Below are 16,405 nucleotides of genomic sequence, written 5' to 3'. Positions count from 1 at the left end.
ATTCTCAGCCTGCTTTCTTAAACAACCGCCTGCCCAGGGGTGGCACCATCCCCAGTAGACTGGGCCCTCCCACATCAATCATTCATCCAGAAAATGCCCTACAGGCCAACCCGATGGAGGTATTTTCTCATTTGAGGTTCCCTCTTCTCAGTTGACTCTAGCTTGGGTCAAGTTGACAAATAACCTAACCAGCACATCTCTCTAAAAGTCTGATGCTTAGAGAACAGGCTGTGAGTAAAAGCCTTCAGCATCTCCTGAAGCTGCTCAGGGCAGTGCTTCACCTGAGACCAACTGATGGGGATTGCAGGCTGCCAGATAATGTTATGTCCATTGGTGTTTGGGAAGCACTTCCTTAAAGAACTTTGAATTACTGGTGGGGTTGGGGGTGCGGGGTGCAGGGTGGATATGTGTGGGGGTGTAAGTTGTTACCAGTAGGCTTTCAGCTTGTTCATACCCTGGGGTTCCAAGCCCTTTAGCAGCCCCACTGCTCTTGGCACAAGGCTGCAATTCCAGGGCTTCAGATGCTCATCTCTTCTCTTCCCAATTTTCCTTCTTATATTCCAGCCGAGCTTAGCTTGGGGTAGCGGCACAAGGCAGCCAGGCTTTCATTTTGCTCTGTTTTACATGAATTTCGCTGAACGATCTGCCTTTCATTCGTTTAACTAATAGGACTTCTGTAAAACCTCAGATGCACAAAAGGAAAATCCCCTCCGCCAAGCAGCCTGGTGAGTGCGGTCAGCACATAGCTCCAGCTACAAAGCACTCACCACTCAGCACAGGAAGCAGAGTTCTTTTCCCCTGGTCACTTCTGCCTTTGCTTGAGATCAGCGCTCAAGCCCTTTTTAGCTGACCAAGTGTGGCAATGGCTTTTGGGGTCTGTTCTGCACATCTTTCCTTCTTCACAGAGCCCTAGTGCCGAGTGTTGCACAAAATGCAGTGTCATCAGTGTGGAGCAGAGGGTCACAAGCTGTCTCACCAGGCAGTCTGTAAACAGTGATGGAAATGAAGTTTACTCTCGTAGTAGGAGGAAGTCCTTCAGACTGCTAAGACTGCGAACTGATCCGTCAGTGGAATCTGCACTTTTTTCTACAAGTACAGAGTTCGGATCACCATCACAAATTCACCGCACTTTTGAGTTTATACAATTTAATTACCAACTTCCTTATAGTTTTCTTTCCTTCTGTTTGTTTTTGTTTTTGAGGCAGGGTCTTACTCTATAGCTCAAGTTGATCTGGAACTCACTATGTAATCCAGGCTGGTTTGGATGCCTGGCACTCTTCCTGCCTCAGCCTTCAAGTGCTGAGATTACAGACATGAACCCCACCATGTCCACCTAGCTCATCCTTGCCAATTAAATTTTTTAAAAAGCTTTTATTTTATTTTTATTACATGTGTGTGGGGGGTGCGGTCACATGTGCTCAAGAGAGCAGTGCCAGTAGAGGCCAAAAGAGGGTGTCAGACGCCCTAGAGCTAAACTTACTGGTGCTTTTAAGCCATCTGATGTGGGTACTGGGAACTGAACTCACGTCCTCTGAAGTATCAGTATGCACTCTTAGCTGCTGGGCCATCTCTCCAGCCTTCTTACCAATTTCTTTAAAACAAACAAACAAACAAACAAACAAAACCCTTTATTGTTTCTTTGTGGATTTCACATTATGCATTTGATCCCACTCATCTCCCCATTCCCTTCCTACCCTCTGCTCTTGCAGCCTTCCCCAAAAGAACAAAATTTAAAGAAAAACAAAACCAAAACTCAAAAACCAAACCAACCAAACAACAATGTGGAAGCTGTAGCGAGGTCCAGTGAGTCACACGGTATATCTTTTAGTTCATACATCATTGCTTTTAAGTGTTCTTTGCAATGAGTCATTGGTCTGGTTTGAGGCCTTGGCTTCTACTGCCCTGTAGATAGTGAGCTCTCACTCAGGTTCCTCTTGGATATCCTATTGTTGCCCTGTGTTAGGGAGAGCCTGTAGCTTTGGAACTGCAGGTCCGGCCCCTTCACATGCTCCAGCAGTTCATAGATGTGGTGAGTGTGGGGTGGGCTACCTTGTAGTCCTGGTTCCAGGCCCAAGTGGTAGCTCTTACCAATTTCTTGATTGTTAGAATTATTAAGAGAAACCACTTAGTCAAGTAAGGAAAGCAAGTTAACTTGATTTAGAAGAAACTGTAGAAAAGTAATGTGATATTTTTTTCTTGCACCAGAGCTCTTGAATAAAATTCACCCCAGCCACAGAAGCTTTTATCTATGTGTTTCAGTCCCTCCTTACCATGTAGTCCACATGGAAATGTCTCGGGAAGTGGTCTATGTGAGACCAGTTGGCTACAACCGAGTGAGTGAGACACCAGGGATGAGGCACCAGGAGGGACTTGTGGAGGATGTAAGGTGAGGTTGGTGACCCGGATGCAAAGGAAGGAAGACAAGGACCATGGTGTGAGGGCCGCTGTGGCTCTTAGGGTCACTGAGGCAGGGTGAGAAAGAGAGAATGAAAATGCATCTGATATCACACCAGAGAAGACTTCAGAGGCTGATGGAAAGACTGGATTTTGGACATAGTAACTGCTCCTGGGCTTGAATAAGCTCAGCTTAACGTCTTTCTGTTTTGTAACCGTACACTCTGACTACACCCCATAAACGATGTGAGAGGTCACAGACATTCATGAAATAACCAAATGCTATCAAGTACAGTGTTAGATCTGGTTGGGGGGGTGGTGGTGATGCTGGTGGTGGTGGTGGTGGTGGTGGTGGTGGTGGTGGTGGATGGAGATCCAAGGAAAGAAAGGTGGATGAGGAAAGGCCTCCTCCTGGACCCAAAAAACAGTAAGCAAGACGGTGAATGGGTGTTGTACATGCTAGGCAAGTGCTCTACCACCAGGGCACACCCCCAACTCATTAGTTCTAGTTCTTTACTTTTGGGTTTTTTTGTTTGTTTGTTTTTTGTTTTTTGGTTTTTCGAGACAAGTTTTCTGTGTGCCTGTCCTGGATCTCACTTTGAAGACCAGGCTGGCCTTGAACTCACCGCCTGGCTCTGCCTCCCAAGTGCTGGGATTAAAGGTGTGCGCCCCCACCACCTGGCTTTGTCTTTTTTTTTTTTTTTTTTGACAGCATCTACCTACTATGTAGTCCTGGCTTGCCTGGGACTTTTTATGTAATACTTTTAGTTCTAGTAGCAAACTAGGGCTGCACTCATGTGGAACCCCAATTTTTTCTGTATACCATATTTAATCATAAAAATAGACCACAAAACAGGTGCAGCTTCTGGCTCTACTACTCTAGCTAAAAATACTTTTAGAGAGGAGAAATAGAAACTATATAATGAAGAGGGAGGTGCTTGTTATAAGTCAGACAAAAAAAGTCCTTGCTCTGTCACCTCCAGGAATCAGCCCTAGGGATTGGGGATGGCCTGAACCTGTGGTTGTGCTTTGGGGTGGGTCCACACTCTTTTTGTTAACTGTCTCCATCTCTTAGGCAAAGAACCTCTTCCAGGGTAGGCTGTCTCTGAGCATGCTCACTTGTACTCCACGGCACTTAGCAGCAGGGGAAGTGCACAGAGTGGTGACTGACAGGCTAGTGGTATGGTGTGTGCCTTTAGTCCCACTGTCTTAGAGTTTCTACTGCTGTGAAGAGACACCATGAACACAGCAACACTTAAAAAGGAAAACATCTCAACGGGCTGGCTTACAGTTCAGAGGTTTAGTCCATTATCATTGGTGGAACATGGCAGCGTACAAGTAGACATGGTTCTGGAGAAGGAGCTGAGTTCTACATCTTGATCTGCAGATAGCAGAAGGAGTCTGTGGGCCACACTGGGTGTAGCTTAAGCATAGGAGACCTCGAAGCCCACCCCCAGAGTGACTCACTTCCTCCACAAGGCCAAACCCACTCCAACAAGGCCACACCTCCTAATAATGCCACTCCCTACCAGCCAAGAGTTCAAACATATGAGTCTATGGAGGCCATACCTATTCAAACCACCCCACCCACCTACTACTAAGGATGACCAGGCAAGAGGATTTTATGAGCCTAAGAGGTCAAGGCCAGGCTGGGTAGAGTGAAACCATCTTAAAACAAACAAAACAGCCCCCAAAAGATTGAGAATATCTTCCTGATGGGAGAGAATAACAACCCAGAGGCCCAGCCCTGGCACTTCCAACAGGAGCAAATAATGAAAGATTTGTTAAAACTCAGGTAAAGAGTCTCCAAGTGTTCTCAGGCATACGACATTCCCCGGAGCTTTTAGTCCAAAGGGATATTGTACTATGATAATGGATTTTAATAAATATGTGCGTGTGTATGTTTTCATTGTGGTAAAATATACAAAACTATCTATTTCAACCCTTTCTAGTCACATTGAGTCCATTTACAGTGTTGGACAATCGCCACTACAATCCAGTCCCACATGCCTATCATCCTAAGCAGAAATTTTGTACTCACGAAATAATAGTAACTCCCCCTTTGCCATTCCCCTGCCCCTGGTGATCTTTATTCTTCTGTCTCTATGGATTTGTTCTTGGTTTCTCATGTAAACACAAATCTGTCCTTTTGTAGGTAATGGCTGTTTAAGACAGGCTGGCAAGAAGAAAAGCAACTGAGCAGCTGAATGCAGCCTCTCTTGCTGGCCTTGTCCCTCGCCGCACGTCTTGGTGTCTCTCCGGTACAGGGTCAGCCTCCCTACCCTGACTTCTTCATGGGGATGACACTGTTAGGCTCCATCGGCTTGTTATGGAGTTTGTTTCCTCCCATTTCCTTCCTGTTTTGTAGAGACTGGTTTCCTCTTTCCTGACCCTGTCAGCTGAGTTCAAAGGCAGGGTCAAAGCTCTGCTCACAGCACAATGGCTTCTTGTGAAGCCTGGCTAGGTTTTGCAGGGCAGCCACTACCAGGCTCGTACTCTCTTGTGACAATGAGGATGTTCTGGCCACAGAAAAGCTTTATGTATGTGCTCATCTAATGTTGGCTGGCTAAAAGGCTGAACTGTCCTTGACATTCATGTCTTTCATGTTAGTCTTGGATCTCCTTGCCATTGGCCTTCTTCAGGGATTGGGGGGGGGGCGGGGGCGGGGGACACGTGAGCCTTATGCTTCACCTGGGTGATGCTCAGTTGTAGTAACTGGTGACTGAGAACTGGCCAGTCACCTAGGCAGCCTCAGGAATCCCAGTCCTTATATTCAATGCCGGGAAAGTTCTTTCACAGAAGGAACGTGGAAGACTTCTAGAGAGTGTTTCCAGATTGAATGGTGTGTCCTTACAACTTCCTTTTAGTTCTCAAGATTCTCTTTCAAAATGTAGACCTCCGTTGTGACTAGATGGGGAATAATGTATATTCTTTGTGTATGTGTGAGTGTGTGTGTGTGTGTGTGTGTGTATATGTGTGTGAGTGTGTGTTGGTATATATAGAGAGAGACCAGAGGACAACTTCTGCAGTCATCCCTCTGCAAGTGCTATTCACTTTGCTTATAAAGTTCTCAGTAGCCTAGAACTTGCCAAGTAGGCTGGGATGGCTGGCTAGGGAGTCTTAGGGGGTCTACCTGTCTCTGACCTGCCAGTTCTGGACCACAAGTGCCACCATGCCCAGCCCCCTCACCCCTAGCATAGGGTTTGAAAATTGAACTCAGGTTTTAAGGCTTGTAAGGCAAGCATTTGACCCATTGAGCTAGAATATGCACATTCAGATTTGGTAAGGTACTCTCACAGGAGGTCAGCCAAATGGCAAATTTGGTAAAGATGATTTCATAGATCAAAACTCCTATAATGTTTGTTCAAAACTTCCTAGTCACCCTATGAGAAAACTTTTTTTTTGTCTTTATAGATCAGGGACTGTGGGCCTTATGCATTTCAGCACTCTGCCACTGACCTGTATGTCCCTAGCCCAAGAATCCTTTTCCTAGCTAGGACTTCATTTGGTCTGCCATTTGATAGTGTCTTCTTCCAGTGCCGGGGACTGAACTCAGGGCACACATCTCTACTACCAAGCCTCACCGCCATCTTCCAGAGCATTTGCTTTTATTCTTTGATTAGTGGTGTACCTGGAAGAATTAACTCCAGGGTAGAAAGGCTTCTTTTGGCTCACAGTTTCAGAGGGGTTTCAGTAGGCGGAGGTCAGGATGGCAGGCACAGCTCCGTCTGCCAGTGAGGTGGAGGCAAAGGCTCGTTCGTCTAGGAGTGGACCAGGAAGCGGAAAGCTGTGGAATTGGGGCTGGGCTGCAAACTTGAAAATCTTTTTTTTAGTGACCTGCTTCCTCCAGCTCAGCTCTACTTCCTAAAGGCTCCAGAATCTCCCCAAGATATCACCAGCCACTGGGGAACACACTTTCAAAAAACAAATCTGCGGGAGACGTCTCAGAGTCAAACCTAAACACCAGTTTGTTCTGCATGACACTCTCTGTTGCTAAGATTCTCCCTCCTGTCCCAGCCTGTGACTTCTTTCCTTTCAGATATCCCTGAAACAAGATTCTCACACAGTCCCCTTTACCTTATTCATCTGCCTGTTTGATGCTCCATAGAAATTGAACTTAGGATCTGCTGCCAGACACACCTACCTTAAAAGTCTATCTGTGCTATCTAGCTGTGTGGAGTTATTAAACAACTTTGTAAGCCACAGACCCCCTTATCCTTGAAGCAGGATTGATGATTTGTTGCAGTCAGGGGTGTTTTTAAGGCTGCTTAAAGCAATTAAAGGCACATGAGCAACAAATATTAGCACTAATTTACACAGTTTGCTTACTGACTTTTCTTGAAATAGTCTTGCTATGTAGCCCAGGCTGGCACCAAAGTTACATTCCTCCTGCCTCTGCATCTGCTCCGCTTTCTGACTTTTTAATGTAAGTTTCCCCCAGTGGGTGTTCAGTTGACACAGAATTTTTCCAGGTCTAACCCAGTGAAACTCCCAAACAAACTGGCCACAAGGAAAGGGCGGTGGGGGGGGGGGATGACTGGCAGCTAGTATTCAGCTGACTTTGACTTATTGGCTTCTAACCTCCTCTGAAGAGTCAACAACTAGTTAAGTTTAAACCGCTCCAAACCAGGATGTACCAGGCACTGGGGATGTTTCAGAGATGCTAGACAAAGAATCCAAAATTTCATTGCATTTGCTCCATGACCTATAAATGATAACGGACAAAGTCAAAGAGCCATCTGGAGTGATGGAGGTCGGTTTTTGCAGAGAAGACAAGAAGCAAGCCCTGGGATGCCGGGACGGTCTTCAGGATTAACGGTCCCAATCCTTTCCCCCAGAGAGCACCCAGCGCCACCTAGAGGGGCTGAGGGTGATTGCACGTGAAGCTGAGCCAAGAGGACTTAGGTTGTTTCTATTGGTGAAAACTTTCTGTATTCGTTGGCAGCTTCTCTCTGCACCATCAGAACCTCGGAGCTGTTGACCGCACACCGACGAGGTGATCCGGACCTACCGCGGCCACATGGCAAGGTGGCTATTAGGTGGATATAACGGCCAGGAGGCGCGGGTAAGCCACGGTCCCACGGGAGGCTCGCTGACTTCAGCGCTGACACATCCGAGTGGGGAAGCTGCTGCTTGGGAGTTGGGGGCTGGGAGCTCATTTGTGCCAGTTTGGTTTCGCGCTTATCTCAGCCGGGTGTGGCGGGTCGGTGGCGTCCGAGGGCAGAATGAAGCTCGAGGCACGGGTCCAGGGCGCCCACTCGGTGGCACGTTTCAGTGTCCCCGTGTTCACGCATGCAGCCGCAGGCTTCGCTTTCCCGGGGCTTTTCACATCGTGGGCGTCACAGGCAGAGGGAAGCGAAGATGACCCGCGTCCCAGCCGCGTCCTGGCTGCATCTCGGTCTTCTTTGCGTGTCCCCAAGGTTCCGCAACGCAGTGACCCCTTGAAGGCGGCCAGGAGCCTGGCGGGCCGGCCGCGGGAGGCGGGGCACTATGAGGATGAGAGAGGAGGGCAGGAGGCCTCCCATAGATAACCCGTGGTCCTGGAGGTGGTCAGGACAGTGTCGTGGCTACTTGGGGGCTGTGGTAATGTGTTTCTCGGGGGAGAAGGGGACTTTTGCGGTGTGATTTTTGCAAAACGAGTGCTCTTTTGAGAAGGGGAAAGGCCAGGAGAGGAGGTACAGTTAGTTGGCCAGGCGTAGTCCCTGGAGGCCGTAAAGAGCCTGAACCCAGGTGGCCCCTTGGGTCTTCTCAGTTCTCCATGGGCCCTTACATGAACTGTGAGAACCCCATCCTCACACCCAACTGCCCTGGACTTCTCAAGGTGGCAGAAAAAACATTTTTGCTATGTAAGCAAGCACACTCCACCTCAAGTCCATCCACCTGCTGACCTGGAACTGGGGCGATTCCGACCCAGCCCACCTGCTGACACCAGTGCAGAATTGCAGAGGATTCCCTGTGGAATTGAGAATGCTTGAGAAAGGGTTATTACCCTAAATGAGAGCTTAGGATCAAAAAGAAACATGTATTATGGAGCTGCCCCTACCGAGAGAGTCCCAGTGCCAAGTGCGAGATCCTTCAGCTGAAGTTGGGGTGTGAGAGAGCAAAGGACTGGGAACCAGTTAGCAAACTTGGGGTTCCTTAGACCATCTCAAGGCCAAATATTTGTCAAGGCACTTCCTTGGTGAGGTGAGAGAGCCTGGGTTTCACTTCCTGGAGAGTTTGAAAGATAAATGAGCAGTAGGGAGTGAGGTATCCTGGCAAAGCCAAGCGTTCAGGGGGGCCTTTGCAGTGAGTGACTAGCGCTGGGCCCACAGCTCCTGCCCACAGCGGCCAGCAGTTTTATGCAAACTTCATGTTTTCGTAACTCCCTGTGGCAAGGGTCAAAGCATGCCTGTTTCTGCATCCCCGCAGCACTCAGTTCCTCTTTGGCGGCATTACCACCTAACATTGCTCTTCACAGCCCTTCGTTACCAGATAATAGGAACTATGTCTTCTCATTCAGTTCCTTAGGGTCTGTATAGAGTAGTGAGGGGGTGCGAGGAACACTGAGGAAATTTGAGGGTCATGGAACCTGAGGCCTAGAGGTGGTCAGTTTTTATTCCACGCTCTTTTTTTTTTTAATTAGTTTATATTTTAGTGTTTTGTCTGCATGTTTATCTGTGCGTCATGTGTGTCCCTGGTGCCTCAGGAGATCACAAGAAGGCCTCAGACCCCACAGCTATGGATAGTTGTGAGCCACCATGTGGGTGCTGGGACTTGAACCTGGGTCCTCTGCAAGAGCAATAAGTGCTCTTAACTACTGAGCCATTTCTCCAGCCCCCTTGTTTGTTTGTTTTTACATAGGAAAGAGTCTGTGGGAACCATGGGCAAACATTCAAGTAGAAACAACTTTATTTGATAGGGAGAAGTAAGTCAAGTGCTAAAAAGAGTGACCGCCTACTGGTCCATGTCCCGGCACATCTCAATGCGCACACAGAATACAACGGACAGATTTGAATAGCTTCCCTCGTCACACAACAATATTGCTGATGCAGAGAGACTGGTGTAGTGTCTTGTGTGACTGTCAACATCCGAGCAGTTCTTCTTAAATAAGCATGCCCGGGCTTCCAGAAGGAATAAATTCCAGTGACGCTGGTGCCTGTCGATCCTGTTACATCTTTCCATCGTGCCCCCGAAAGAGCTCTGGTTGGTTTGTACATTTAGTACAAACCCGAGGAAGAATCAGAGGATGGGGAATAAAAGAAGGGCTCCCTAGCCATCCATCTTCTGGGGACCTGGGAATTGCTCTGCAACAGGGATACCAGTGATAGCAAAGTTGACTTAGAGAACACAATGTGCCAGACTGAGGCTCACACGCTACAACTCAGTGAGTTCTCACCGCAAACTGGAAATGGAGCGCAGAGAGATTCTGTGCCTTGGTCAAGGTCATAGAGCTCATAAGTGTCTTAAAAATCACCTTACTGCCTGGGAGGTGTGTGAGTGTGTGTGTGAGTGTGCATGTGAGTGCGCGTATACTCTCTGCCCCGGGTTTTATTCCATACATAGAGGGGGGCTGGGGGTTGAGAATGGAAGCTCTGGAACAGGGTTCCAGGCTGCAGTTCTCCAAAGAGCCATTGGATGGCTTTGTGGTCCTCACTTTCAGTTTTCTCATCCATTAAGTAATAATACTAGGATTCTTGTATTGAGTAGACGCTCTAGGTCTATCAGAACATGAAGTACAAATTGAGAAGGAAAAATCCTTCTGAGGGGGAAAAGGAGGTTTTAGATTTGGGTGTTTTTGTCAATCTGGCAGCTGGGTAATGGTAAATGAATAGAACATGAAACCACACACCCAGCATGATTCACCCTTAGGGTAAAAATCTTCTTCTCTTTAAAAAAATATGATTGCATCTTTGGCTTTATATTTATTAAAAGAGGGAAGTGTACATTAGCATTCCAAGGTGGTGTGGTGTGTGTGTGTGTGTGTGTGTGTGTGTGTGTGTGTGTGGTGTTGTGGGGAACTGGAAGAACACAGAGGGCTGAGGTGTGAGTGGGTGCTTTTCTCTAATTGATGTCAAGTTATGAAGACTGTAGTCAGGCTATTTTTCCTTATGTTCTGCAGCCTTTTTTTTATTACAACACATTCTAGTGGATCTGAGAACATCTGAACTCTGAAAATCAATGTGGTATCCTTTTCTTCTCTTTCTTCATTTGGAAATTAGTTTTTAAAAGATAGCTTTTGGGATGTCTAAGGAGACATGAACTGTTGTTTAAAAACATATAAATATGGCTGAATTGCCAAATGATCTGAACTGTCATGTGACCTGTATAAAAACAGGAGCTTTTGGTTATTCACTCTCACTTTAAAGTCTTGTCGAGATTTAGTGTCAGAGAGGTAAATGCATGCTTCATCACGTGGCTGAGGTAGCACGTGGTAAGTACTGTTCTTCTGGAGGGAGTTTGGGTCATGAGGTTTAAACTTCTTCCTTTCACCTGCAGGTCTGAGATATTAAGGGCTACATTAGTTTGGCCTGGGTCTCCTGGGTCTACCCATCTGAAAACAGCTTTTCGGGCTGTGTGCGCCTTCTCTAAGAGATAACCCTGCTAACATCTTCTAGTGGACTGTGAGGCTAAAGAGGAGGGTTTCTGTTTGTTTGGAGGTCTGGGCTGGTTCCCCACTCCCCTTCACCCTTTCTTCCTCCTCCTTTCCCTCTTCTTCCTTTCCTTGGAACTCGAGTTAATTTTATGTCAACTGTCCACATTTCTGGAGCATCTTCCCCCATTAAAGGACTTCCAGCTTTGTTCCCACACCAAGTGTTTCTTAGTCATCTTGACTTTTTAATAGTCTTCATCTTGCTCTCAGCCTCTGGCCCCTTTGCTGCTATTTGGAAAGCAAGAGAGTTTATTTTTATTGTGGATTGGCTGGGTTGGTAATAATCTGAACTATCTTGAGAGATTATACCCTAATCAAAGTGTGTGTGTGTGTGTGTGTGTGTGTGTGTGTGTGTGTGTGTGTGTAGACAATTTAGAGCAGTTCAAGGCACAAACTGAATGCTGTACTATGAACTGATGAGGGAGAAGATGTCAGAAGAAAACTGCTGTAGAGAAAGAGTGGGTGGGAAAAGGGGATAGCACACACCTACGTGATTAAAAGGTCCATGGGTAGCATTTGCATAAAGACCCAGATGCTGCACTGATAGAGGAGTGGAGGGTTCCAGATAGGATAGGGGTGTCACAGAGGTCATAGGACATAGATGTAGCAAATGTTGAGATTCTTTTTCAAATTTCTTTACTTATAAGATTTTCTTACAGAAAATTTCCACTTGAAAGTAGAATAGTGTAATGAATAATGCTCTCTTCTGCCAATCCCAGCAGTTATCAGTGTGCCTAATAATATCTTTCTTCCACATCCATCCCTTCTGGTAGTATTTTAAAGCAATACAAGAAATCCTGTTACTTCTAAGTCTTTATGTATGTACTTCTAAATGATAGGCACCTAACCAAATACATCACAGTGCTTAACACTGGGGCCTTGTTGCCTCTTTGTTAACCAGGTCACAGACTCGGCCTCTAGGGTGCTGTTTGAAAGACAGGGTACATGTCTGAGCATGTGGGGTACTCAAGAGATAGGGCCTGTGACAGCTGTCCAGAAGCCATCTATAGGTGATGTCTTCCTCACCATCCTTTTTTTAAAGTTTAATTTCTTTCTTTTCTAGACAGAGCTGCTGTGGGGAGTTCACTTTTACTTCCCTACCTCTGCACACTATTTTAGGCTCACTTATTCATCCTTCCCTTTAGATGTTCTACTTCTCTTTCCTGCTGTCTTCTACCACATCAGTACCTCTGCAGACGCCACTCTGATCCACCAGCTCCCTCGTATCCCCAGGTCTTCTTGAAGGGAGAAGGACACTTATAAATATACAAAAATAGCATTGCTGAGACCAATATAAAATTCAGCTGCCACATGACTCTTGTTTCCCGTATAAGTCAACGAACTTTAGTGGATGTCATTACTGTGGCTGCTTTTAGAACACGTTCCTTACCTCAGAAGTAAGCCTGTTACTCTTTAGGCAGCCGCTTTGCCCTCTCCTCCATTCTAAGAGCTGCTGATCCACTCTGTCTGTGTAGATTCACCTGTCCTGGACATCTTCTGTAAACACTTAGAAATGGGAAATGCCTTTTGTGTCTGACTTCCTTTACTGGGCTTACTCACGACAGTTTTCATTTTTAATTATGACTAAGCACTATTTCACAATATGGTTATAAGACCCTTTGTCTATGTATTCATTGGTTGGCAGACATTTGAGGTGTTTCTTTTTGTCTGCGATGAGTAAGTGTTGCTCTTACGTTCAAGTGTGAATCTTGTTGACCACTCTTTTCCATTCCTCATAGGTATGTACCTGTCATGGAGTTCCTCGATCAAATGGTAGGTTTGTGTTGACTTTGATGATGTGCCAAATATTTTTCAACATGGCTCCTCATTTTATTTTGCTCATGTGTGGAAATCTAGACATCTTTCAAGTACAAGTATCAACTCAAATGTTTCTGGGCTAATACATATTTTTCAATGTCTTACTTAGTTTTTAATTATGTTCATGAGTATTTCTGGTTTCATGTTGGTTGATTTGTATGTTTGTTTGTTTAGTTGGTTTTTTTTTTTTTTTTGAGACAGGGTTTTGCTACATAGCACATACCTCAGGCTGGCCTAAGACTCAGGATTCCCCTCCTGCCTCTGCCACTTGGAAGTTGGCATTACAGGTAGATTCTATTGAATATAGAATAGACATTGAATATACATTGAATATAGAATAGTACTTGAACATTCGTATCCTAAATGCAGGATATTTTCAGGGCACAAGAAGATTCATTGAAAAGCAAAAATAATGTGTTATTTTTACATATCCTTTATAATTATGTAGAATATTAAAGTAGAAAATGTATGAGCATATAAATGACAGCATGTGGAGAATGAAGTGTGCCCTGTGTGTTTGCTGGGCAAGTGCTATACCACCGAGCTACACCCACAGCCCCTTGAAATTTTATTTTGAGACAGAATCTTGGCACATCACCCAGGCTGTCAGTCAGCTTAGAATCATCAGCCTCTTGAGTAGCTGGGATTGCAAGCATCCACCAAGCCCAGGGAGTGCTTCAGTTCTTTTTTTTTTTTTTTTTTTTTTGGTTTTTCAAGACAGGGTTTCTCTGTGTAACTTTGCGCCTTTTCCTGGAACTCACTTGGTAGCCCAGGCTGGCCTCGAACTCACAGAGATCCTCCTGGCTCTGCCTCCCGAGTGCTGGGATTAAAGGCGTGCGCCACCACTGCCCGGCTGTGCTTCAGTTCTTAATCGTCCTTTTTTGTTGTTGTTGTTTGAGACAATATCTCACTGTGTAGCCCACACTGGCCTTGAGCCTGTTAGTAGCTCAACTGATCCCATAATTGAAGATCCTTCTGCCATAGCCTCCCAAGTACTGAAATCTTAGGCACGAGTCACCGCTCCCAGCTTCCTAATCCTGCATTTGAAAACGAATCTGATAGGAAAGTCTTTAAGGTCACATTGCCAAGGGAACTGAGAGTTTCCTGTTGACGTCAGCCGGTGTGCCATGTGAATCCTCACGGAAGGACCTTCGGCTCAGGTGTCAGACTTTCATTTTGTCCAACTTCTGCTGATTACCAAAGTAAAACTTGGGGCAAGTCCCCTCACGGTCCCGTTTCATTTCTCAAACTGATACATCGGCACCTGAGCTCATGCGAGTTTTCACTTAAGCAAACCAGAGTGGGAAGTGGGAACCATGTAACGGCCGTAGGAAGTGGGTCACTTGTGACTCTGAGGTAACTCTGTGGTCCTTCAGGTGCACATCCAGTGTCCTCTGATCCATGACTCAGGGCTGTCCCCTCATTGTGCCACCATACCTATTACTGTTAATGGCTGTCTGTCCTTCTTCCTCGTGCCTCTGACAGCAAGCCTACAGAACTATTGGCCAATCTCTTTTCAGTAAAGAGAGGACCAGAGGGGAGCCCCGGTGACGTCACCCAGCAGCCAATGCAATAAGACGCTGCGTCCTTCCTGCTGACCTTGCTATAAGAGAAGGTTCACTGTTACAGTAAAGCTTTGACCTTTGAAAACCTCCCTTTATTCTGATCCTTGATGCTATCTAGAAGCTTGGGGCCATATTGCTGAGCATCTTAATGTTTTCATTTTGATATGATAGATTCAGAGTCTGTTAGCATACTTGGGGCTGTGAATCTTTGTTTGCAGCCAGTGTCTGAAGGGAAGTAGACCCAGAGAGAGACTGAAGAGGCTGGAGGGAAATGTTCATGAATTTGGTCACATGGTGTGATTGAAGATTTTCTTATTTTCAACCACATTTGCTTACTACTGGATGTGTTTAGTAACACAGCAGGAAATGTGTCATAATGAACTTTATTTGTGAGGATGTGGAGAAAGAGGACCTTGTATGCTGTTGGTGGTAATGTAACTGTGTAGTCGGTGCTATTATGGGAACACAATGGAGTGCCAGCCAATGGTGTAAACACATCTACCAAATGGCGTAGGAGTCTCACTTCTGGATAAATATCCAAAAGAAGTGAAATTATCACACCAGAGACATATGTAGTCCTATGTTTATTGTGGCTATTCACTATAGCCAACATACAAATCAATTTAAATGTCCGTCAATAGATAACTACATTTAAAAATGCAATACACACACACACACACACACACACACACACACTGTATCCTTCATCTGCATTATTCCAAAATACATGACCTAGTATACAGGGCTTTCAAATCAAGGAAATCTAAAGACTTTTAAGAAAAACTTTCATATGTAGTTTCTTTTGGTGCATTTGAATTTGTATCTTGTCAATGTCCATGATGAGCAAGAAAAGTTTCATATCTTTAGGAGGCATGTGTTCATTTCTATTCTTGTTAAAATAATTATGTCCCAGTAATTGAACAACCACATCTACTAAAGAAGGCGTTTATCTGGACTTTATTTCCAATTTGCTGGTTACATTCATCCATTCCATAAGCATTTATTAAGCTCTTACGTGCAACTGAAGACACGGGGGATATGATGTGGCCGAGAACAGACAAAGCCCTTGCTGTCATGGAGCTTATAGTTGGGGGCAGAGGAAGACCCGTTGGAAGGAGCTGGAAAAGAATCAGGAAGTGATGTTTCTGTGACGAAAACTGCACAGAGTGACAGAGTAGGGGGGACCAGGGAACTGCCTTTAGTTAGGAAAGACTTCCTTGAGGAAGTCATTCAAAACTAAGGCATGCATAACATGAGAGAGCCAGGCTGCGTTCACTTGGGGGAAGAGACTTTCAAGCAGCAGGTGAACTGAACCCTTAGGGTGGTGAAAATTCAGGGTCCAAGAGCTTCTTGTGGTGTTGGGGCTGACAGAGGCTGAGAAAAAGATAAATGAGAGGTCTTCAGGGCCAGGGCCCACGTCAAGCCTTAAGGCCAAGGTAAGGAGTGTGGGTTTTACTCTTGATTTGATGGGAAGCCACTGGGGTTTGATTGGGGGAATGAGATGCAGTTTGGGTCTATGAAGGGTCTCTCTGCATGCCTGGGGTTGTGGATGGGTAAGGGCGGAAGGAGGGGAGCCACTCTCCACTGTGAAGTCATGGGTGGGTGTCCACGTGGGAGAAGACAGTGGCTTAGACGAACACGCTGGCCCTAAACTTGCTGAGCGATTAAAAATGGAGAGTTAGGAGAGCATAGAGTCACCCATGGTTCCTAAGTCTTGGGCTCAGGTGACTGAGAAATGTACTTCCCGGGATAGGGAAAGTAGGAGAGGAACAGATTGGGGCAGGGGGGCTTTAGAGTCTGATTTGGGCATATTAAGTTGAGGTCACTGGGAAAATGTCAAGTAGGTAACGTGATAAACTTGCCTGGAGTTGAGGGAACGTGAGATAGCAATGTGCATGTGAGAGTGAGCTCCACACAGCATGGTGATGTCTAACACTCTGGAGTCAACTCTAAACCTCATATTCAATCACACTCGTATGTGATAGTCTTGCCTGTC

The 16,405-nt window shown here is 45.9% G+C and overlaps 1 protein-coding gene across 1 annotated transcript in view; it reads left to right on the top strand.

Moving 5' to 3' along the window:
• Positions 1-7,333: 7,333 nt before the first annotated feature.
• Rubcnl (rubicon like autophagy enhancer) overlaps positions 7,334-16,405 on the top strand; it is a 36,762-nt gene continuing 27,690 nt past the window's right edge. Inside the window, exons 1-2 of the mRNA XM_059274337.1 lie at positions 7,334-7,459; positions 12,766-12,799. Of these exons, the coding sequence (XP_059130320.1) occupies positions 7,415-7,459; positions 12,766-12,799 (79 nt within the window). The 5' untranslated portion in view covers positions 7,334-7,414. The remainder of the gene's footprint in view (positions 7,460-12,765; positions 12,800-16,405) is intronic.

This window comes from Peromyscus eremicus, chromosome 9 (genome assembly GCF_949786415.1).
Source record: "Peromyscus eremicus chromosome 9, PerEre_H2_v1, whole genome shotgun sequence".
NCBI classification, from domain to species: domain Eukaryota; kingdom Metazoa; phylum Chordata; class Mammalia; order Rodentia; family Cricetidae; genus Peromyscus; species Peromyscus eremicus.
The sequence above is the reverse complement of the archived record's forward strand: the minus strand, read 5'-3'. Positions and strand labels throughout refer to the sequence as shown.